This window comes from Cucurbita pepo, chromosome 5 (assembly GCF_057944985.1).
Source record: "Cucurbita pepo subsp. pepo isolate OVF chromosome 5, ASM5794498v1, whole genome shotgun sequence".
NCBI lineage: Eukaryota > Viridiplantae > Streptophyta > Magnoliopsida > Cucurbitales > Cucurbitaceae > Cucurbita > Cucurbita pepo.
The window spans coordinates 2,425,611-2,444,546 of NC_141802.1; the positions used below are offsets into that span (position 1 = coordinate 2,425,611).

At 38.7% G+C, this 18,936-nt stretch overlaps 3 protein-coding genes and 1 pseudogene across 4 annotated transcripts; 1 reads left to right on the forward strand and 3 right to left on the reverse strand.

Moving 5' to 3' along the window:
- Nucleotides 1–2,797: 2,797 nt before the first annotated feature.
- LOC111795886 (putative CCR4-associated factor 1 homolog 11) lies at nt 2,798–3,742 on the forward strand. Its single transcript, XM_023678514.2, has one exon. It carries the CDS (start codon nt 2,886–2,888, stop codon nt 3,696–3,698), a length of 813 nt encoding a protein of 270 aa, XP_023534282.2. The 5' UTR covers nt 2,798–2,885; the 3' UTR covers nt 3,699–3,742.
- A 330-nt stretch (nt 3,743–4,072) lies between these two features.
- LOC111795825 (transcription factor E2FB) lies at nt 4,073–11,607 on the reverse strand. 2 transcript variants are annotated; one of them, XM_087124067.1, is made up of 14 exons: nt 11,186–11,607; nt 7,525–7,714; nt 7,252–7,311; nt 7,080–7,165; nt 6,920–7,008; nt 6,763–6,817; nt 6,275–6,327; nt 6,142–6,192; nt 5,995–6,043; nt 5,825–5,890; nt 5,666–5,742; nt 5,235–5,460; nt 4,665–4,731; nt 4,073–4,585 (listed from the first exon to the last, which is right to left on the reverse strand). In XM_087124067.1, exons 1-14 carry the CDS (start codon nt 11,369–11,371, stop codon nt 4,452–4,454), a joined length of 1,389 nt encoding a protein of 462 aa, XP_086980193.1. In that variant the 5' UTR covers nt 11,372–11,607; the 3' UTR covers nt 4,073–4,451. The 2 variants fall into 2 exon arrangements, with proteins under 2 accessions (XP_086980193.1, XP_086980192.1); XM_087124066.1 differs by having other exon boundaries at nt 6,275–6,339.
- Nucleotides 11,608–12,688: 1,081 nt separating this feature from the next.
- On the reverse strand, nt 12,689–13,530 carry LOC111795808 (NDR1/HIN1-like protein 1 pseudogene; annotated as a pseudogene).
- Nucleotides 13,531–17,601: 4,071 nt separating this feature from the next.
- Nucleotides 17,602–18,931, reverse strand: LOC111794929 (NDR1/HIN1-like protein 10). The gene has a single exon (XM_023677127.2). It carries the CDS (start codon nt 18,645–18,647, stop codon nt 17,904–17,906), a length of 744 nt encoding a protein of 247 aa, XP_023532895.2. The 5' UTR covers nt 18,648–18,931; the 3' UTR covers nt 17,602–17,903.
- Between the last annotated feature and the right edge of the window lie 5 nt (nt 18,932–18,936).

Here is an 18,936-nt window from a genome sequence, read left to right on the forward strand (position 1 = left end):
CTTTTTCGAGTAAGTTTATAAGCGGAAACTATAGAAACGCATGCATGTTTGAACGTTTAAGTAGATTACGTGTTCTCGATGAAAAAGTATAGAAGGAGGAAGAGATTGATATGCATTATTGATGCGTATTGAATGGAAGAAATAAAGGCGAGGCATGAGTCACGAGAGTAGCAATGAATAATGAACATGAAACTCAATAATATTGATCATACAAAACCCACCATTTACGTTCACCTAATATTGGGCGGTGATTAATGAATCTACTATTTTTTTTTCCTTTAAACTACCACCTATATCTATATCTATATCTATATATATATCTCGATAGATATAGGGTTTTTTTTTTTTTTTTTTTTTTTTTTGTAAAAAATTTCTTTTCGGTTGATTAAAAATATATATTTTATGTTAATCGAATTATGCTCATCTTTTCCTTTCTCTCTCTTTGTCTTTTACCTTGTGAAAGAGTGAAAGAGTGAAATGAAAGAATAAATACGGAATAGAGGAAAAGCTGAATAAGTAGGGAGAGGATCAAGATCAGAGCTAAGATTCCGAGTTTACAAAAAAGGGACATCTGGGTCCTATTTATTCAGGAACAGTAAACTCGAGAAACTCCTTGACTCCTCTCCCTCCCGGGAGAGTTGCTCTGCTCCTGCCCCTCTCTCTCTCGGTCTTCTCGGGAGAGTAACCTAGTCTCACAGCTGCCATATCTTCCAAAACCAAGTTGTGTACAGTCTGGTTTGCAACCCCTACTACATCTGCCTTTACGAGATTTATTATATTTCGATGGATTTTTTCAAATATTTATTTAGTTAAAAACTAAATTAATAATAAATAAATAAAACTATAAATTTTATATTTATCTAAAAAATACCCGTGACTTTAAAAATTAAAAATATTCTTATCTTCGGTTTAAAAAATACTTATAAAATTTTAAAAAATAGTATTAATATTTTTAAATTTTATAGTAAAAAAATTAAAAAAAAAAAAATAATGTTACTGCACATATGGACAAAAACTATATAGGAGAAGAGAGGAGTAAGCAATGAATGCGATTCTTACACCAAGGAGAGGAAGCATGTGTTAAACAGTCTGCCACTTTTATCTGTTCTCTCTGCCAGACCGTTAAATTCTAACGACCATTTCATTTTTTTTTTTTTTTTAACATTTTTACAGAGTCAATAACTTTTTTTTTTTCTTCTTGTTCCATATATTTCTTTCAAATAAATAAATAAATAATAATAATTTTATTATTTTGGCAAATGTTGGTGTCATTAAATTTTGGGCAAGAAATGACTTTATTGTTTCCATGTCGGACCACTTCTCGTGATGCCAATTATTTAGTTCATAACTATTACCAACTAACTATTATCCAATGACTTTTTGATTTAGTTATTACTTGAATATGAACAAACCTTTCGTATTGTGTTTTGACAAATATCGTGCTACAAAATTGAGTGTAAAGAAGACCTACGGAAATTGTATCAAATGCTTTTGAGCAGGTGGAAGAGGGTGTTCGATTGGATGTAGAGGAGTACTACGTCCCAAAACCATCACCATTGAATGCTATATGGAGGGAAGTGTCGGAATAGGACATGCTAAAAATGTCAACTAACAAGCATTACTAGAACCAAAACGTTATCATGACTAGAATAAAAAAAAAGGAAAAGAATGTATCACTTAGAAGTGATCGGAATAGGACGCACGCTAAAAATGTCAACCAACAGGCGTACTAGAACCAAAACGTTATCATGACTAGAAAAAAAGGAAAAGAATTTCGTCTCACTTAGAAGTGATCGGAATAGGACACACGCCAAAAATGTCAACCAACAGGCATACTAGAACCAGAACGTCATCATAACTAGAAAAAAAGGAAAAGAATTTCGTTTCACTTAGAAGTGATCGGAATAAGACACACACAAAAAATGTCAACCAACAGGCATACTAGAACCAAAACGTTATCATGACTAGAAAATAAGGAAAAGAATTTCGTTTCACTTAGAAGTGATCGGAATAAGACACACAACCAACAGGCATACTAGAACCAAAACATTATCATGACTAGAAAAAAAGGAAAAGAATTTTGTTTCACAAGTGATCGGAATAGGACACACGCCAAAAATGTCAACCAACAGGCATACTAGAACCAAAACGATATCATGACTAGAAAAAAAGGAAAAGAATTTCGTTTCACTTAGAAGTGGTCAGAATAGGACACACCTATGAAGTGGTCAGAATAGGACACACCAAAAATGTCAACCAACGACATACTAAAACCAAAACATAATCTTGACTAGAAAAAAAGGAAAAAAATTCCGTTTCACTTAGAAGTGATTGACATTGTAAGAACAGCAACGATACGCAACTACAAAGTCATAAACACGAAATGGAGTTCAAGGAAGTCTTGCATCATTTTATATAAGGCAACAAATAGAGTGGAAGGAAGGTCAATGGTGGCATAAAGAATGGCCGAGTGGCGTGCGGATTGGGGAAGACCAAGAGCCATTGACTTGACTTAGGGAGGCAGAGGGAGTTCAAATCACATCATTTTGACGCTTGACCCAAAGCAGTGTAAGAAGAATAGGATATGTATTGCGCAGTCAAGACGGCTAAAGGATAGAGGATAGGTGAGAAAGAACAAGAAAAACGTGTAAAAGGGAAAGATAAAGAAATCAAAATCCCAGGTGGGAAGCAGGTAGACTGATTCCTATGGGTTTGTGTTCAAATCCATGAAGAACATTGAATTGAACACTTCCACTGAAACTTCCACCTCTTTCCCACTACACCGTCTTTTTCTTCGCCATAACCCCCTCACCTCACCTCACCTCACCTCAATCCCTCCTTTATAACCCACTTTCGGTTCCCCGATCTTCCAATCCAATCCCAAAATGTTAATCCAGCATCTCTCTTCCCCCATCCATGTCCGCGAGGTCTGGGACTTCAATCTCCACCACGAATTCCGTCTCATCAACCGCCTTGTTGATCGCTACCCTTTCATTTCCATGGACACTGAGTTTCCCGGCGTCGTCGTCCGCCCTGCCTTCCACCCATCTCGCCCCTCTGATCATTACCTTCTCCTCAAGTCCAACGTCGACGCTCTCAACCTAATCCAAGTCGGTCTCACACTCTCCGACGCCGACGGCAACCTTCCTACTCTCGGTACCGACAAGAGATTCATTTGGGAGTTCAATTTCAGGGATTTTGACGTTACCCGTGACCTCCACGCGCCTGATTCCATCGACCTCTTGAAACGCCAGGGCATCGACTTCGAACGCAACAGAGCTCACGGGGTTGACTCGGCACGATTCTCCGAGTTGCTCATGTCATCCGGTCTGCTCTGTAATCCCTCTGTCAGTTGGGTCACCTTCCATAGTGCCTATGACTTTGGCTACTTGGTCAAGATCCTCACTCGCCGGAAGCTTCCTAGCCGCCTCGACGAGTTCTTGAAGATTCTCAAGGCTTTCTTTGGGAACAAGGTTTATGATGTCAAGCACATGATGCGGTTCTGTGATAGCCTCTACGGCGGGTTGGAGCGTGTGGCTAAGACTCTAGCGGTGGACAGGGCGGTGGGAAAGTGCCACCAGGCTGGTTCTGATAGCCTGCTAACATGGCATGCCTTTCAGAAGATGAGGGATGTGTACTTTGGAAAGGATGGGCCGGAAAAGCACGCCGGCGTTTTGTACGGATTAGAAGTATATTGAAACAAGAACATATATAAATAAGAATTCAATTCATTATTATATTACGATTCTGTTCAAACTAATTCACAGCAACCCAAAGCATAACAGGATAGTTTTTTATCATAAATATTTGAATCATCCTAAATCTAAGCATAAAAATGTAGAGCAGTTCAAGGAAGATTACCAAATTTAGCTAAGCTTTTCCTGTTCCAGGCTTCAACCAAATGTCTGGCTTATACTGATGAGTTTCAGTATCCATTCTTTTGAATCATAGCTAATGATTCCGGCTTTGTGCTCTGTTGAAAAAGCAGTTTAAGACTGGAAACTTTACACCAAATGACCTGCAGAACTAATCAATTGAAAATTAGACCATTTCTCAAACTTAGGAACTTAAATGATCCATTAAAAAGTATATGTAGATACCAGAAACTGGGAATATAATTCAACTCGTGAGGTGGGGGATTACAGCTTTGCACATGAGACGTGTGAATTGTGACTTAAATGAATGTCCTGGTATTCTTACCATGAAACAAAGAATTGGACAATACGAAAATGACTTATTTACTATACATTTCTAATACTAAACTGTACACGGGCGCCCTTGCCATTGGTTTCCACTCTAGCATTTGGTAGAGGAGCTTCTCCAGGATCCGAGATCATAGGTTCCAGTTCCTGCACCTTAAGGAAGGATTGCGAGGATCATACATCATACAAGTTCTTGCTTGGTCATAGCATCGATCATTGGATTTATCTCAATGAATCCTCTTTACAGTTTTAACTGCTAGAAGGATTAGCAGAAGGCGCATCAGGTGAATTATTGGAAGGTGGATTCTGGGTTTGGAGTGTGCTGACATTGTCAATACTGTAATCTTCATGAAATGTACTCAGTTCATTCCACTCAACGCCAGCTACATGAGGGTCAAGGTATGCAGTATCACTTGATATTAATAAGGGAAAAAGTTGGATGGATTTAAATTGAGAGGATACGTTCAGTTCTCCACATGTCAGTGATGCTAACATCAGCATCAGACAAGAGCCAGTAATCAGCATCACTCTGAATAAAAAACAAAGAAATCAGATGATTATTATTGTGTCCTAAAAAAAAAAGCATTCTAATTTATAAATAAACTATATAATGAACGCAAAACATTCATCCCCTCGGCTAAATAATGGATGACAATTGACGAAAACAGCTCACTCTGACCATCAAATAATTCCTGGTTTCATAACTAAACTACCCTACTCCCATCTGAAATGCTTCATTTCATTATTTCGCTCCAGAAAATATTATAGAAAAACTAATTTGTTGTTGCTAGAATTATTCATTTCTGTTGTCTACATCTGCTAGAATCTAGACTCACTTCAACTGATGGAACACTTTTCATGCTTTCATACACAGTCCTCTCAAATGGAACCAACCAATTCTTTGAAACTAACGTGTTGCTTGTGCTTTTATTTTGTCCTTATCCCAATCAACCAACTTTTGTTTATAGGTAAGGTGTACTAGCCCTCTTCCCTTCCTTGCCCCCAATCATTTTCTTGAAAAATTAGACTTACATCTACCGCCGAGGGAACAATTTTCATAATTCCACCCACGAAGTCCTGCGAAGCATTTAGATCAGAGCACATTCTATTTACATCTTGCTCCCGCGTTCCAATTTCCTTTCCCCTGGTATCATCCGTTACTACCGTTGCTGCAGGTGTTTCATTAAACCCAGAACTCGACGGCAAGCTTGGGGACACTTCCACACCATTTATCTCCTCAAACTTCTCTTCAAACTGACTGCAAAATGAAAATGGAGCGCATATAGTTTTAGGTGTAGTAGGAAAAGGAGGAGGATGTTGGTAGTAGGAAAAGGGGATATTATGAATAATAGGCAATTCCAATTCCTAGTACTGTTTCATTAATATGGCCATAGATGGTGGTATATATTTCAGCACAGACTACAGAGTCAAACATTCCTCAACAACAAAAAAAGAAACGTTACCTGACAAGGTAAACATCAATGGGGCCCATGGTGCTTCTGAGGACTATCCTATACCTCCTTTGGGGGTAGTCAACAGCCTGATAGATGATGGGAAAGGTGAGTGGAAGATAAGCTATATGAATAGGTACCTTTTCCAAAAATCTTCTACGATTAAGTTACCTCATCAGGGTCTGGAACTTCTAAAGTGGTTCCATGGGGAGCTTTAATAGCTATAAGAGTTTCATTCTGGTAGAATGCAAAATATAGACACAACAGTTCAAAACGGAGCTACATTTAATATTTGTAAATCCAAATTCTTTGCCTATCACTTCCTTCTGGGATAAACTAACCTGGAAACACGGCAACTCCTTGATGTCTTCCTCGGTTACAAATAACCACCTAACCATTAGATAAATTATACAACTTTTAAATTCCCATCTTTATTACAAAAAAAGTAATAATAACGTTAGGAGGTGAATTTTGGTGAAAACTATTGCCTTTGGTTGTTCTCCTCTTCACTGAGGTCTCGTAATCTTTCCTGCATCTCTCTGCAATTATTAAAAGCCTCTGAATGACAATAGGGGCACAAAATTTTCAATTTCAAGACTGAATAAAGGACTAGTTAACAACCTTATTTGTTCATCTAATCCATTTTCCTCCATGGAAAGGTTCTCTACTTCCGCCTGCACATGTAACTATGATTGAGGCTTAATCTGGTAGCTTGAAATTAAAATGTGCAAGTATTAGCTAGGAAACAAATTTTTTCACCAACGAGAAACTTACCAACGTCAAGAATAAGATTGAGATAGAATGTGAACTGAAGGGCATAAATGTACTCACTCGACAGAATATGTACACAGTGATCATCATGTTAATAAAAAATAATATGGTCGACAAATCAGCACAGCCCCAAGTGATGTCGAAAGATTAAGAAGTAAACAACAATGACATGGACATGTAAATGCAATCAAATTACTTGCTTTCTTGCAAATTTCATGCAATTTCACCCAACAAACGCAATTTTGTTCCTTTTGATAGAATACAAGTCTAATCATATTGAGATCAAAGAGTAGCAGCAGAAACGAAGGACATAGTCAAAATGTTCGGTTTTTGCATACCTGTAGACCAGCATAGTTGTCATCAACATCCCCTGGTCTTGAGACGTCAAGCCCCCTAATTAATCAGTTACTCAAGTAATAAGTAGCTTCACAGGAAAGACAATACTACTTAATAATGAGCCATGAACCTCCAAAGAATGTATGGCATAATACATACTTCCACTGAATTCTGTTCTTAAGCTTCTTTTCTATGAGACCAATTCCTTCAAGGACATTTGTTATATCATATATTCGTCTTTTTTGTACCTAAAAGCACAAAAATGTCAACTAATTGAACTTCACAAGAAAAGCCTATAATGTTCTAGAAGTACAGTTACCTCCAACGTGTCAGCTGCTTTATTTAGATCAAGAATACCATCTTCCGCTTGTTTGATCAGATTAATAAACTTCTTTGTCAAGAGACCTACATGAAAATTACTAAAATTAGGAATGTACGCTAGTAGGAAACATAAGACAGTTCCAACAAAGTCACCAGAAGTAACAAGTTACCAAGAGAACTATCATAACGGCATGGACCAACTGGAGTAAGATTGTTTGCATAAGGTGAACCTGAAACTTAGACATTTTCTCATTAATATGCTAGCTTTGTGAAACAAAAAGGGGGAAGAAGTTGAAAATTTTTCTAATAAACTAATTATGTATTTTCACTAGCGAAAGAGGTTTCACTTTCCTCACTCAACAAGAATGGGAGAAGGTATTTCATATATGTCAATTATTTTGACTCAAACCCAAGGGTACCAACATGTATGATATACTACTAACCAACATTTGACATGGGAGTCTGTGGCCCTGATCTACTACATTTGGTTAGCCTTGATTTGTTTCCCTTTCCTCCTTTTACGGATACAGGTGTTTGATGGGAACTGTTAACTACTTCAGTAAATCTAGGACCAGCTGCTCTATCAGTTGACTCAGCTTCATAATCTGCTGCCTCACTCTTCCGCTTCAATTGCTGATAGACAGGATCCAATATTTCAAACAAACTTAGCAACATGTGCAACAAATGATTGTATCATTACATAATCTAAGAAGGCTAATTTAATTAAGAAAATGATTATTATCAGAGAGCTATATTAATAAAGAAAATCTGCTGCCTTTCAAACTGGGGAAGGAAAGTTATTTGGTTAATTACTTTCAAGACCAGAAAGACAATAATACAGCTCCTACCACACAGACCGTAAGTCTAGAAAATTAATTCTTGTGATATATATCATAGAATCTCATTCTCAGTTGTTCCATTAAGACTTGATGTAGGTATGTCAGATGCAAGTTGTTATACTGCTAAGCCTAAACTAATTCCTATCTAAGCAAGTCGTCTAAAAAAAAAAAAAGATAAATATCCATGGCATCCATTGAATCCAAAGCATGTGGGCTTTTATCAACCAGCGGCACACCTTCCTTCATAATCTTAGGCTTCATAACTGCTTGCAAGCTTTAATAATTCATGGTCCAGTTTCCTCGTAGGTTATAGCACATCCTCCCAACCAAAACCCAAACAAACCTTTCAAACAAATGACATCCGAAGATTGTGATAAGAGCACTCTCCAAGTGGTGTTAGATCAAGGGAAGAAATGATTTACTAAAGGTTTTAGTTCGAGTAGCCAAGAGGAAGCTTTTAAACAAATGAAAACCCAAAGATCCACAAGAGCACTATTTAAACCTTGACAATCTCTCCTCCTCTCAAGTCATCAAAGACTAGCTAAGAAAGTATGGGCAGAAAATATCTTAGACTTATCTCTAAATGGATGATCAATAAGCAATAAAATCTTCAACAATGTATTGGAGTATCATTTGTAGCTGAGCTCAGTAATGATTATTTAGGTCATGCTGAGAGTACCGTTTCTTTGAAATGTAAGAACCTAATGAATGAGAGTGATCAGTGTTGAGGCATGCAAAAAGTCCTCCAATAGTGGTTTTTACATGACCAACCCTTCCATAAGAACTTTTTGTAGATGTTCAGAAAAATCATAAGATCAAAACAATCCCAATTTGCAACAATAATAAACACTTTCAAAATGCCATCCCATACTTGTCATTCAACCTGTTAATACCACTACCTATCTAGTTTACTACTAAGGTTATATTTGGTAAAATGACAAATGTTAAAAAAAAAAAAAAATGGACCGCCATGGGCGCATAAAAATATAAAGGAACATTGAGAACAATGTCTTTAAAAAGGGCACATACTACAATTCTTTCAATAATTAGTCCTGATTTCCCCTCCTTTCTATTCACGCAAATATCAAAGTTGAAACATTTTTCTCAAATACTATAGGATTGTTCGGAAAACTAGTTTGAGATAGTTTTCTGATTTTGTTTTCAAAACCATTTTTTGACAACTGTAATCGAGGTACTAGCAAAAGTAGCACAACAGATCAGACAGATTCATGATTTTGAAACAAATAACTTATTCGGGGAATGGATCATTTGGAAGAACACGCTAAAAGAAAAAACAAGATAAACTTTTTAATGCAGTCATAAAAGAATTAACATGTTTATACAAGAAAAAAAAATTTAAGAAACAAAAAACCTACTTTTCAAAACAATTTTAAAACAACCTCTAAATATTCTTCAAATTCAAAATTTTGAGAACGACGAAGAATATTCCTAGACATAAAGGGGGAGAAGGGGAAGAAGCAAGAGAAAAATAAATAAGAGTTGAAAAGATAAACATAAACATAAACATCACATTGAAAGATTTTACAGAAATTATTAGGATGTGTTTGTCTGTTCTGTTCTCCTAGGCCAATTCTCTATTATGTTCTCATTAGCTCATTTTTCTTTGATTTTGATAGTTTGTTTTCCATCTTTTCACTTAGAATATGGAAGAGTGTTACTGCCATCTTGGAAATGTCCTTCATGTGTTAAACTCTTCTAGTACCATCGTGAGTCAGAACGTCCAAGATCCACCCTGATTTCGTTTCCATTTGGTTGTCTTGGTGGATTTCCCTCAGAGTTTTCATTTACTGACAAAAAGTTGCAAGGATGTGCCAAAGCAGTAAGATTATACTTGAATTAATTATCTGAAAAGAAAATTGTCAATGAAAATGGAGGGTGGTTCATTTTTGTCCACACTTGAGAGATTTTAGAAATAAGTTTGACGTGAAACAAAGGTTGAAGAAACAAATTATTTACAAGGTAAAAAAATTCAAGGACCTCACGATGGAATCATTAAAAAACGACAATAAACCTCAAATGAAAAATCTAGTTCAGTAAAAAAAAATACTGAATAGATAAAACACCATTCATCATTTTTTATTAGCGTGTAGTAGCTTGAGATATCCATGTATTCAAACAATGCACATCCCTAGCATTCCACGAATGTCTAGATCTAGATAATGAAATCAAGATAACATGTATGAAAAATATTCTTGAAAGAATACACCATTACGAGCACAAGAGTACGGGGTATTCAAACCATGCATAACAGCAATTAAATTAACTTCTCAGAATAATTGTATATAACATATGATAGTAGCCTAAAAATACAAAGATTATGAACTGGGGGGTTTCAAAGATGATCAGGAGATTTGGCCCTTTAAAGAATTGGAGCACCTACAACCAAAAAAAATGGAATGCCTTTCCTGCTGACCTATTCGACCACTGATCTAGAATCATTTTGGTTATACCCGAGATTGAATATGTCAACTCACAATAATACTACATGAATAGATCAAACCAGCTAACAAACCCCTTGAGGTAGTTGCCTTCCACTATCATTTGTATATATCAGGCATAGATAATGTACTATAATAATAATTGAGAACTTACTATCGAACAAACACATCCTTCACTATACCTTTAACATTCTTTTTCTAGAAAAATAATCATGAAACCTATTTCACAAGTATCATCTATCTGCAGTAAGGACCAGAGTTCTGACTTTGTAGCTACCAACTCTTTATTTACCCATCCATAGAACGTAAATTATCTATATCCCTCGCATTACACCTGATTTGATCAAAAGGACCAAGTGCAATATATTGAAAAGTAGTTAGTCAGTGAAAATTAATAAATTCTGAGAGAGAATAAGTTATAGTGACCAAGAAGTGCACTGGTCAAGAATGGAAGGAGACTGAAATACTCGATACACTTAACTAAGTACAGAAGAAAGACACGAATTGAAGGTGATAACATCATAATTCATTAACTAAAGTAACACCAAAATTGAGCTAAAATTCATGTTCTTTTCGGCGCAGTATTCAAAAGGCACAGTCTCAAGCTCTCAGTATGACGAAATCAGTGAAACTAACTATTTTCACTAATCTCACCTACTTCCATTCCTGATAAGCCGTAAAGACCTACTAACCAGACAGATTTGGATTTGAGACTATAATCACAAACAGAAACTCATAGAATAATACTGAGAGTGAAGAGCGATATATAATTAACCAACAAAAACATGCAAGTAAAAGAAACAGACCGGAGATTTGACTACGATAGAGTCAAGTTGTTGATCGGCGAGTGGAGAGTCGAGGGCAAAGCGGTGATAGTCCCCAGGAGATGCAAATGGTGGTTTGATAGAAGAGAAAGGGAGGTGGCGTTTAAGAGAGAGCATGATCTGCTCCGGCGGGTGGCCAGAGGAGTTGGGAGCTGGAGAACCCGACATGGAGCAGCGTTGAAGAGACGGAGAGGCCAAGATCCAGTGAGCTCCTTGAGTGTTGCGAATTGGGGGAAATCGATGGAAATCGAAGAAGAATTTGAAGAAGGTAAGGGAAGAGATCTGTGATGGTGTTTGGATGCTGAGAAAATGGAGGAAAGCGGGAGAGATTCAGAGAGCAAAGGAGAAGGGAGAAGGTTGAAAGGAAGGAGGGAACACTTGGTTCGTTCGGATATAGATGTGGAGGGAAGCGCTTATTAAATTAAATAAATAAATAAATAAATACACAAAATTATTAATTTAATTTAATTTAATTTAATTTAATTTGTGGAGTTTGTCTCTAATTTCAATTTATCAAAATTAATTTTAAGGGTAAAGCGCAGCCGGGTTGACATTTAGGAATAAAGGTAAACGAAAGAAACGTTCGAATCGGCGATGCGCGCCTTTTGTTGAGCAAATCGAGTGGCGATTATTTGGCGCGTAACGTAACGCCTCCCCTTCACCCAATATTACTCGTGGTCGTTGCATTCTACTCTACGGTCGTGTGGCCCAACCAAAATTGGGCCTGGATTGTGGGCTTTTTATATTTAATTGGGCCATCACTTCCAAGCCCAAATTTAAAAGGAGCCCACGTGAAAAGATCTGGATCATCCTAACTCACATCCAACCGTCCATTCAAGCCCATCAACCCTAAACCACAACTACAAGACCAAATTAAGGATGTTTAAGTGACCGATAACTCAATCAATTCGAGCTACTAACTAAAAATTTAGGTCGGGTTAGATTTTTTTTTGTGGGGTCAATCCGACTCGTCTAAAATTTTGTGTTGGTTTGGAATTTTTCATTACTCCATCTGAATTCATGCACATCTCTACGGTTCTAAAATTATTATAAAAGTTAAGAATATTTGACGTTTGTAATAGATGTTAGTGATATATTCTGAACTTTGAATATTCACGGCATATCGTATGGATTCTTTTCTTCTACATTTGAATATTCTTGACAACAAAAAAGGAGAGATTCTAGAAAACCCAACAACCATCAAAACGAAAACACCACGTCGAGGAGACGGTGGGAGGGAGGCAGACGACACTCAATACTCACCTTAGCTATAGCCCGTAGCTAGATTGGTGATATGAATAGTGACGTAAATGGATGTTGGATGGTGCATTTTTCGGTGTACGAATTAGAACGGAAAGACATTGTTTTAAACTTTTACTATTTGAGTTTGCCCATTAGACTAAGTTAATTTATCGACAATTTCTTTCACTTTTAACATGATCATATATCTTATACGAGCACCTGGCATTAAATAACATTAATCGATAAAACAACACTTTAAAATTTATTTCAAACACGTTCGAAGTTAAATATTAGTACTATGATCAAAACGGGTATCCGATAACCCACTTGATGATCCCTCTTACAACTTCAATAAATTAATGACACGAAAATTATCAGAAGACACAAATTTGTTGCAAATTTTTTAAAAGAAGGTCAAACTTCAACATGGCAGCTCTGAACGATCTGAAACTTCATGGCGGAGCCAAGAGCGATGGCATGATGATCAGCGTTACCAAATTTAATAAACGCCGGGCAGTTAACATTCAAATGATACCTGCCCGAAATCCACGTGCCCACCTTCCACTTAACCTGCCCGTCCATTTTAACATCAAACAAAACTGCCCCAACGTTTTTATCCTGCTGTAACGACACGGCGACGTCAGGGGCGACGGGGACGGCGTCGCCGGAGAGAAAAGGGGACCAAACGACGATGTCACGGTGGCCTTGGTAAGTGGAAGGCAAGAGTGTGGGAAGGGTGAGTTGCTGGCCGCGGTAAGCGCCATAAACGTCCATTTGGAGGTAGTAAACGCCAATGCGGTCGTTGGGGTTGCGCGAGGAGATTGTGACTTGCATACTCAAAGACAAGAGATTTGGGGAGGTGGAGGCGTTGAGGCTAAAAACGGTGACGTCTTGGAGGATGAAATGGGGTTTGGAGGGGCGGAGAACTGCCCATATGATGAAGATTACAATGCCCACGATGATGGTCAAGGCGAGGAGGACGGCGGCGAGGCGGCGGAGGAATTGTTGGTAGTGGTCGTGGTGGTGGCCGCAGTCCTTGTCCTTGGCGCTCATTTTGGGAAATGGGTAGTAATGCAGGGGAAAAAAGAGGGGGAACTCGAGTAATTATAAAGAGGGGAATTTTTTTTTTTTTTTTTTTTTTTTTTTTTTTTTTTAATTGTTGGAGGAGGAAAGTTCTGCTAATTTAGGGAACGATCATTGTTTATAATCAAGAAATACTCTCTCCCCATTAGAATGAGACTTTTTGGGAAAGCCCAAATCAAAGTCACGAGAGATTATGCTAAAAGTGGACAATATCCTACTTGTAGAGAGTCATAATATGTTATCAGAGTCATGCCCTAAACTTAGAGAGTCATAATTCCTAACATGATATCAGAGTCATGCCTTAAACTTAGAGAGTCATGATTCCTAACATGGTATCAGAGTCATGCCCTAAACTTAGAGAGTCATGATTCCTAGCATGGTATCAGAGTCATGCCCTAAACTTAGGGAGTCATGATTCCTAGCATGGTATCAGAGTCATGCCCTAAACTTAGGGAGTCATGATTCCTAACATGGTATCACATAGTCATGTCCTAAACTTAGGGAGTCATGATTCCTAACATGGTATCACATAGCCATGCCCTAAACTTAGAGAGTCATGATTCCTAACATGATATCATCATACCTTAAACTTAGACAGTCACGATTCCTAACATGGTATCAGAGTCATGCCCTAAACTTAGAAAGTCATGATTCCTAACATGGCATCAGAGCCATCAGAGCCATGCTCTAAACTTAGTCGTGCCAATAGATTGGTAAATCTTCAAATATCGAACAAATGACTCCAAAAGGAATGAGGTGTTGGATGATGAAAGTCCCACATCGACTAATTTAGGAAACGATCACAAAGTGGACAAATGACTCCAAAAGGAATGAGGTGTTGGATGATGAAAGTCCCACATCGACTAATTTAGGAAACGATCACAAAGTGGACAATATATTCCTAACAATAATAAGTGGAATAAAGTGTGGTAAAAAGATGAGAACTCTTCACCGCCAAACAGATTCCAAAGTAAAAAAAGGGGACTCAAAAAATATATATGTAGAAACATAAAAAAGCAAGAAAAGAATCTTATTTTTCTTTTAATCCCGACACGAGCCCCCTACATTCCCCGTGGGAACCCCTTGCCCGATCCCTACAAAAAAAAATTGGAAATTTTTGTGGAGAAGAATAATGAAATGGGTGACAGAAATTTTCTCCGAACGTACTGATCGACATTAATATTTTAGTTTACAAAAGGGTCAAATATAGTTCAAATAGTTCAAATACGACGCTAAAAACGAGACCCCTTACTTGAAAGATACAGCAGGAATCAGATATGAGACATTTGTATGGTTGAAAGACATCAAATACTCCAAAATCTCACACGGGCTGTCCTTTGATAATGTAAATTTTAAGAGCAAATCTGTAGCATTCAACTTGTGGAACAAATATAGGCATGAATTTTAAGAGAGTTGTCCATTTCCTGCTGCAGAGGACCAACCTGTCATGGCTAGCACGCATTCCAAGGCCGGCTGAAGTATCCAATCATACAGTACACAGCCTTTCCGTAGCTTCCTATGTAGCATTTAGAATAAAACAACACCATATCACCATCATCAAATCCTCCAATTTGAATAATACAAACTACCAAACCATGGTTACCCGTTGGCAGTGTGTAACGGCCCAGATCCACCGCTAGCAGCTAGCAGATATTGTTCTCTTTGGGTTTTTCCTTCCGGGCTTCCCCTCAAGGCTTTAAAACGCGTCTGCTAAGAGAAGGTTTCCACACCTTTATAAATGGTAATTTGTTCTCCTCCCCAACCAATGTGGGACATCACAATCCACCGCCCTTCGGGACCCAGCATCCTCGCCGACACTCTTTCCTTCCTCCAATCGATGTGGGACCGCCCCCAAATCCACTCCCCTTTGGGGCCCAGCGTCCTTATTGGCACATCGTTCGGTGTCTGGCTCTGATATTATTTATAACGGCCTAGATCCACCGTTAGCAAATATTGTCCTCTTTGGGCTTCCCCTCAAGGCTTTAAAAGAGGGTTTGTTGGGGAAAGGTTTCCACACCCTTCAAACCCATAGGTCCTAGGATCGAAACCTGGCTCTGATACCATTTGTAACGGCCCAGATCCACCGCTAGCAGATATTGTCCTCTTTGGGCTTCCCCTCATGGTTTTAAAACACGTCTGCTAGGGAAAGGTTGCCACACCCTTATAATTGGTGGTTTGTTCTCCTCCCCAACCAATGTGGGACAACACGTCTGCTAGGGGAAGGTTGCCACACCCTTATAATTGGTGGTTTGTTCTCCTCCCCAACCAATGTGGGACATCACTCAGTAACAGTTCAAGTCTATCGTTAGCACTTGAAAAAAGAAAAACACAAATAGGTCAATATTTGCTAGCGGTAGACTTCGATTGTTACAAATGGTATCAGAGCCAGATACCGAACGGTGTGCTAGCGAGGACGCTAGACCCCAAGAGAGGTGGATTGTGAGATCTCACACCAGTTGAAGAGGAAAACGAAACATTTCTTATAAGCGTGTGGAAACCTCTCTCACTAGCAAACATGTTTTACAAGAAAGCTCGAAAGAGAAAGTCCAAATAAGATAATATCTACCCAAACTTGACCCAAGACTTAGACAGCAATGTAATGGATTCTAAAGACTAGAATGATTAATTCAATCAATAAAGTCACGTCACTATTATGCTTGGCACCATTGGCAAACACCACCATCCCTAAATTCTAACTCTTAACTCCTGGGTTGTTTGAACAATCTATCACATCAGTAATCAACAAAAGAACAAAGACTGCCCTGTGCAAGAAAGTTATAACTGAAGCCTAAAAAACTCTAGAGTTTTCTCAGCTATGGATGATCAGGAAGCATGAAGATTAAGAGGAGAGCATGGGAGGAAATTATATGGTCAAGGAAGCAAGTCAATAAGAGCATCAAGAATCAAGAAGTGTTCATAGAGAAATCACATTTCAAAGAAGAGAATCAAGGATGTAGATAACAAAACTAAGAAGAAAAATAACCTGTAAATCAATCATCTTTCAATGCTTCACTAAACCTTTCATGTGGGTAACTCGATCATATCTTGATTAGAAGGCAACACATTCAAGATGAGGCAGGTGGCAAGAAATTTATAGGGAGAAATGAGAGCTGCTAAAAATTGACCAAACCAACGATAGCTCGGTGTTGGCTCTTAGAACTGAAACCCAGACCTCATACCTGACAAACCAACCAACGCCAACTTCATTACCGAACATATCCACCCTCTGTGAGATCCCACATCGGTTGGAGAGAAGAACGAAACATTCTTTATAAGGGTGTGGAAACCTCTCCCTAACAGACGTGTTTTAAAAACTTGAGGGGAAGCCTGAAAGGGAAAGCCCAAAGAGGACAATATCTGCTAGCGGTGATCATGGGCTGTTACACCCTCCCTCTTATCTACCACCACTTGCACTTGCCCCAGCCTCTCCTCCCTCCTTCCAGCTGATCAGCTCACCCATTGCTCCAACACAAAACCAATTGTTCAGCCAACAAGTTGCTCCAACCAACTGAAATTGTTGGTTTGGACTTTCATCAAACCGAAGGCTCGTCTCAGCATCGCAACTAGCCTTGAGAGAAGAATGAACATAGGAGAATTATTATATCGGTAGGAAGCCTTGTCCTGGTACTCAGAAAAGATCCTCATCAGTAAGAATTTTGGTTTTAAGCAACAAATAAGAGGTACTCACCGAGTCAATGAAAAACATTGCAAAATTTGTTACTAAAGAACTGTACTAACTCAAAAAGATGAACCAAAGAAACCCAGAAACCAGTTCCAAATTTCCCAGCACGATCAGCTAAACGAACTCTTCGAGAACAAAGAACTAAACTATAGAAGATAATTGCTCCAATCATCTGATACCCCTAAGAACTTGTATGATTTAACCCACCACCAAAAAAAGCAACAAAATCAAGTCTTATGTAGACACTCAAAACAGGTAAGTAGATAACCATGTGGCCAATCAGTTCACAAACAATAAACTTGGAAGTGCACTAAAGGCTACAATATAAGCGGATTAACAACCACGATATGAACTGAATTGCATAAGCTAATTGGAATATAATCAAGCGAGAGACTACAAATTTGTATCCTGCCTGCATACACCAACAGATATTCTTCACTTTTTTACAGTTCCCTGAGCTCATGTTCTAAGATTGATAAATCACAATGTAAGAGGAAACCATTTACCTTATTCCAAAAGAAATCAACATCAGAATCAGACAGCAAAAATTGTATTATGAACTATACAACCTCTACTCACTCATAGCCTAAAAAGTTCATGTACATTTATGCCTACATGAATTCCTCTTTCTTTATAGAATCAAAACACTTCTAAACATGGGCTTAATTCGTATTAAGGCAAGTACCGATCTACTCATATGGCGACTCTGCAGCTCCTTGATTCACCCATCAACTTACCGGAAGTGCTGCTATTCGACGACGACAGGCCAACCGACAGGTCCTCGCACAGAACCCTGAGCAACCGCCTCCTGGCCCTCCACCAACCAGCTCGAAACCCGACCCGAGCGGATAGCCCCACATCGAATTTGACGGCCCCTCGTCGGCGGTCATCGTTAATTTCATTCACAGACGAGGCATCGATGTAGGCATTGAGTGAGGAGAAAGAGGCATTAACGACCGTGTGGGTTCTCTTATCCTGAATGAATGGAGGGACTCGGGTTTCGGAAAGGATCTGATTCTTGTAGAAAACGGTGGAGTCGACAAAGTCGTAAGAGATACTCATCTTCTTGTTAGGATTGAAGACGGAAAAACCAACGAACCAGGCGGCGGAGAGGGACTGAGAGGCAGCGGAGAAGTTGGTTACCTGAAAGGAATCGACGCGAAACTCAGGGAGTTGAGGGCGGAGAACGAGCCAGATAATGAAAAGAATGACGGCGGTGATGATGAAGATTACAATGATTCCAGCAATAATGGCTCGAAGAAAGGAGACACGAGCATTGTGATGGGTAGAATCGTAGGGGTTGGCGTAGTGAGAGGGATAGGAATAAGGAGGAGCAGCATAGGGATAAGCTTGACCGTGAGGCTGAGAATTGGAGGGCGGCGGGTTGCCGTTGGGGTAAGCCGGATAGCCGGTGACGGGTCTGGAAGAATCTGCCATGGCGGATCCGATCTTCTGCAGAGAGCAGAAGAGTGGGGATGAAGAACGTGAAAGAGGTTGAAGAAGATGAATATGGAAGTGTAGTAATAGGGTTCGAAGGCTGTGGGAAGGGAAGCCTTAGCAATTAAGCCACAATTTCCTGCCCTTTTCCATTTTTATACCAAAAAGCTGCCACCACCGCTAAACACAGTCAACATAAAATACCATCATTTATTGTCAAATAAAGGTAAACGTCACTGTTTTTTCTTCATAAAAAAGTATATATAATATTCTCGAACAAAATCTATGA

Excerpts from the sequence above, each read along its gene's own strand:
- LOC111795825 (XM_087124066.1), bottom strand. The coding sequence starts at position 11,371 with ATGTCGGGTTCTCCAGCTCCCAACTCCTCTGGCCACCCGCCGGAGCAG. Across the intron at positions 6,044-6,141 it reads GAAGAGGAGAACAACCAAAG|GTGGTTATTTGTAACCGAGG; the intron begins GCAATAGTTTTC and ends TCTAATGGTTAG. Across the intron at positions 4,732-5,234 it reads TTGTTCCCTCGGCGGTAGAT|AGTGATGCTGATTACTGGCT; the intron begins GTAAGTCTAATT and ends TTTTTTATTCAG.
- LOC111795886 (XM_023678514.2), top strand. The coding sequence starts at position 2,886 with ATGTTAATCCAGCATCTCTCTTCCCCCATCCATGTCCGCGAGGTCTGG.
- LOC111794929 (XM_023677127.2), bottom strand. The coding sequence starts at position 18,647 with ATGGCAGATTCTTCCAGACCCGTCACCGGCTATCCGGCTTACCCCAAC.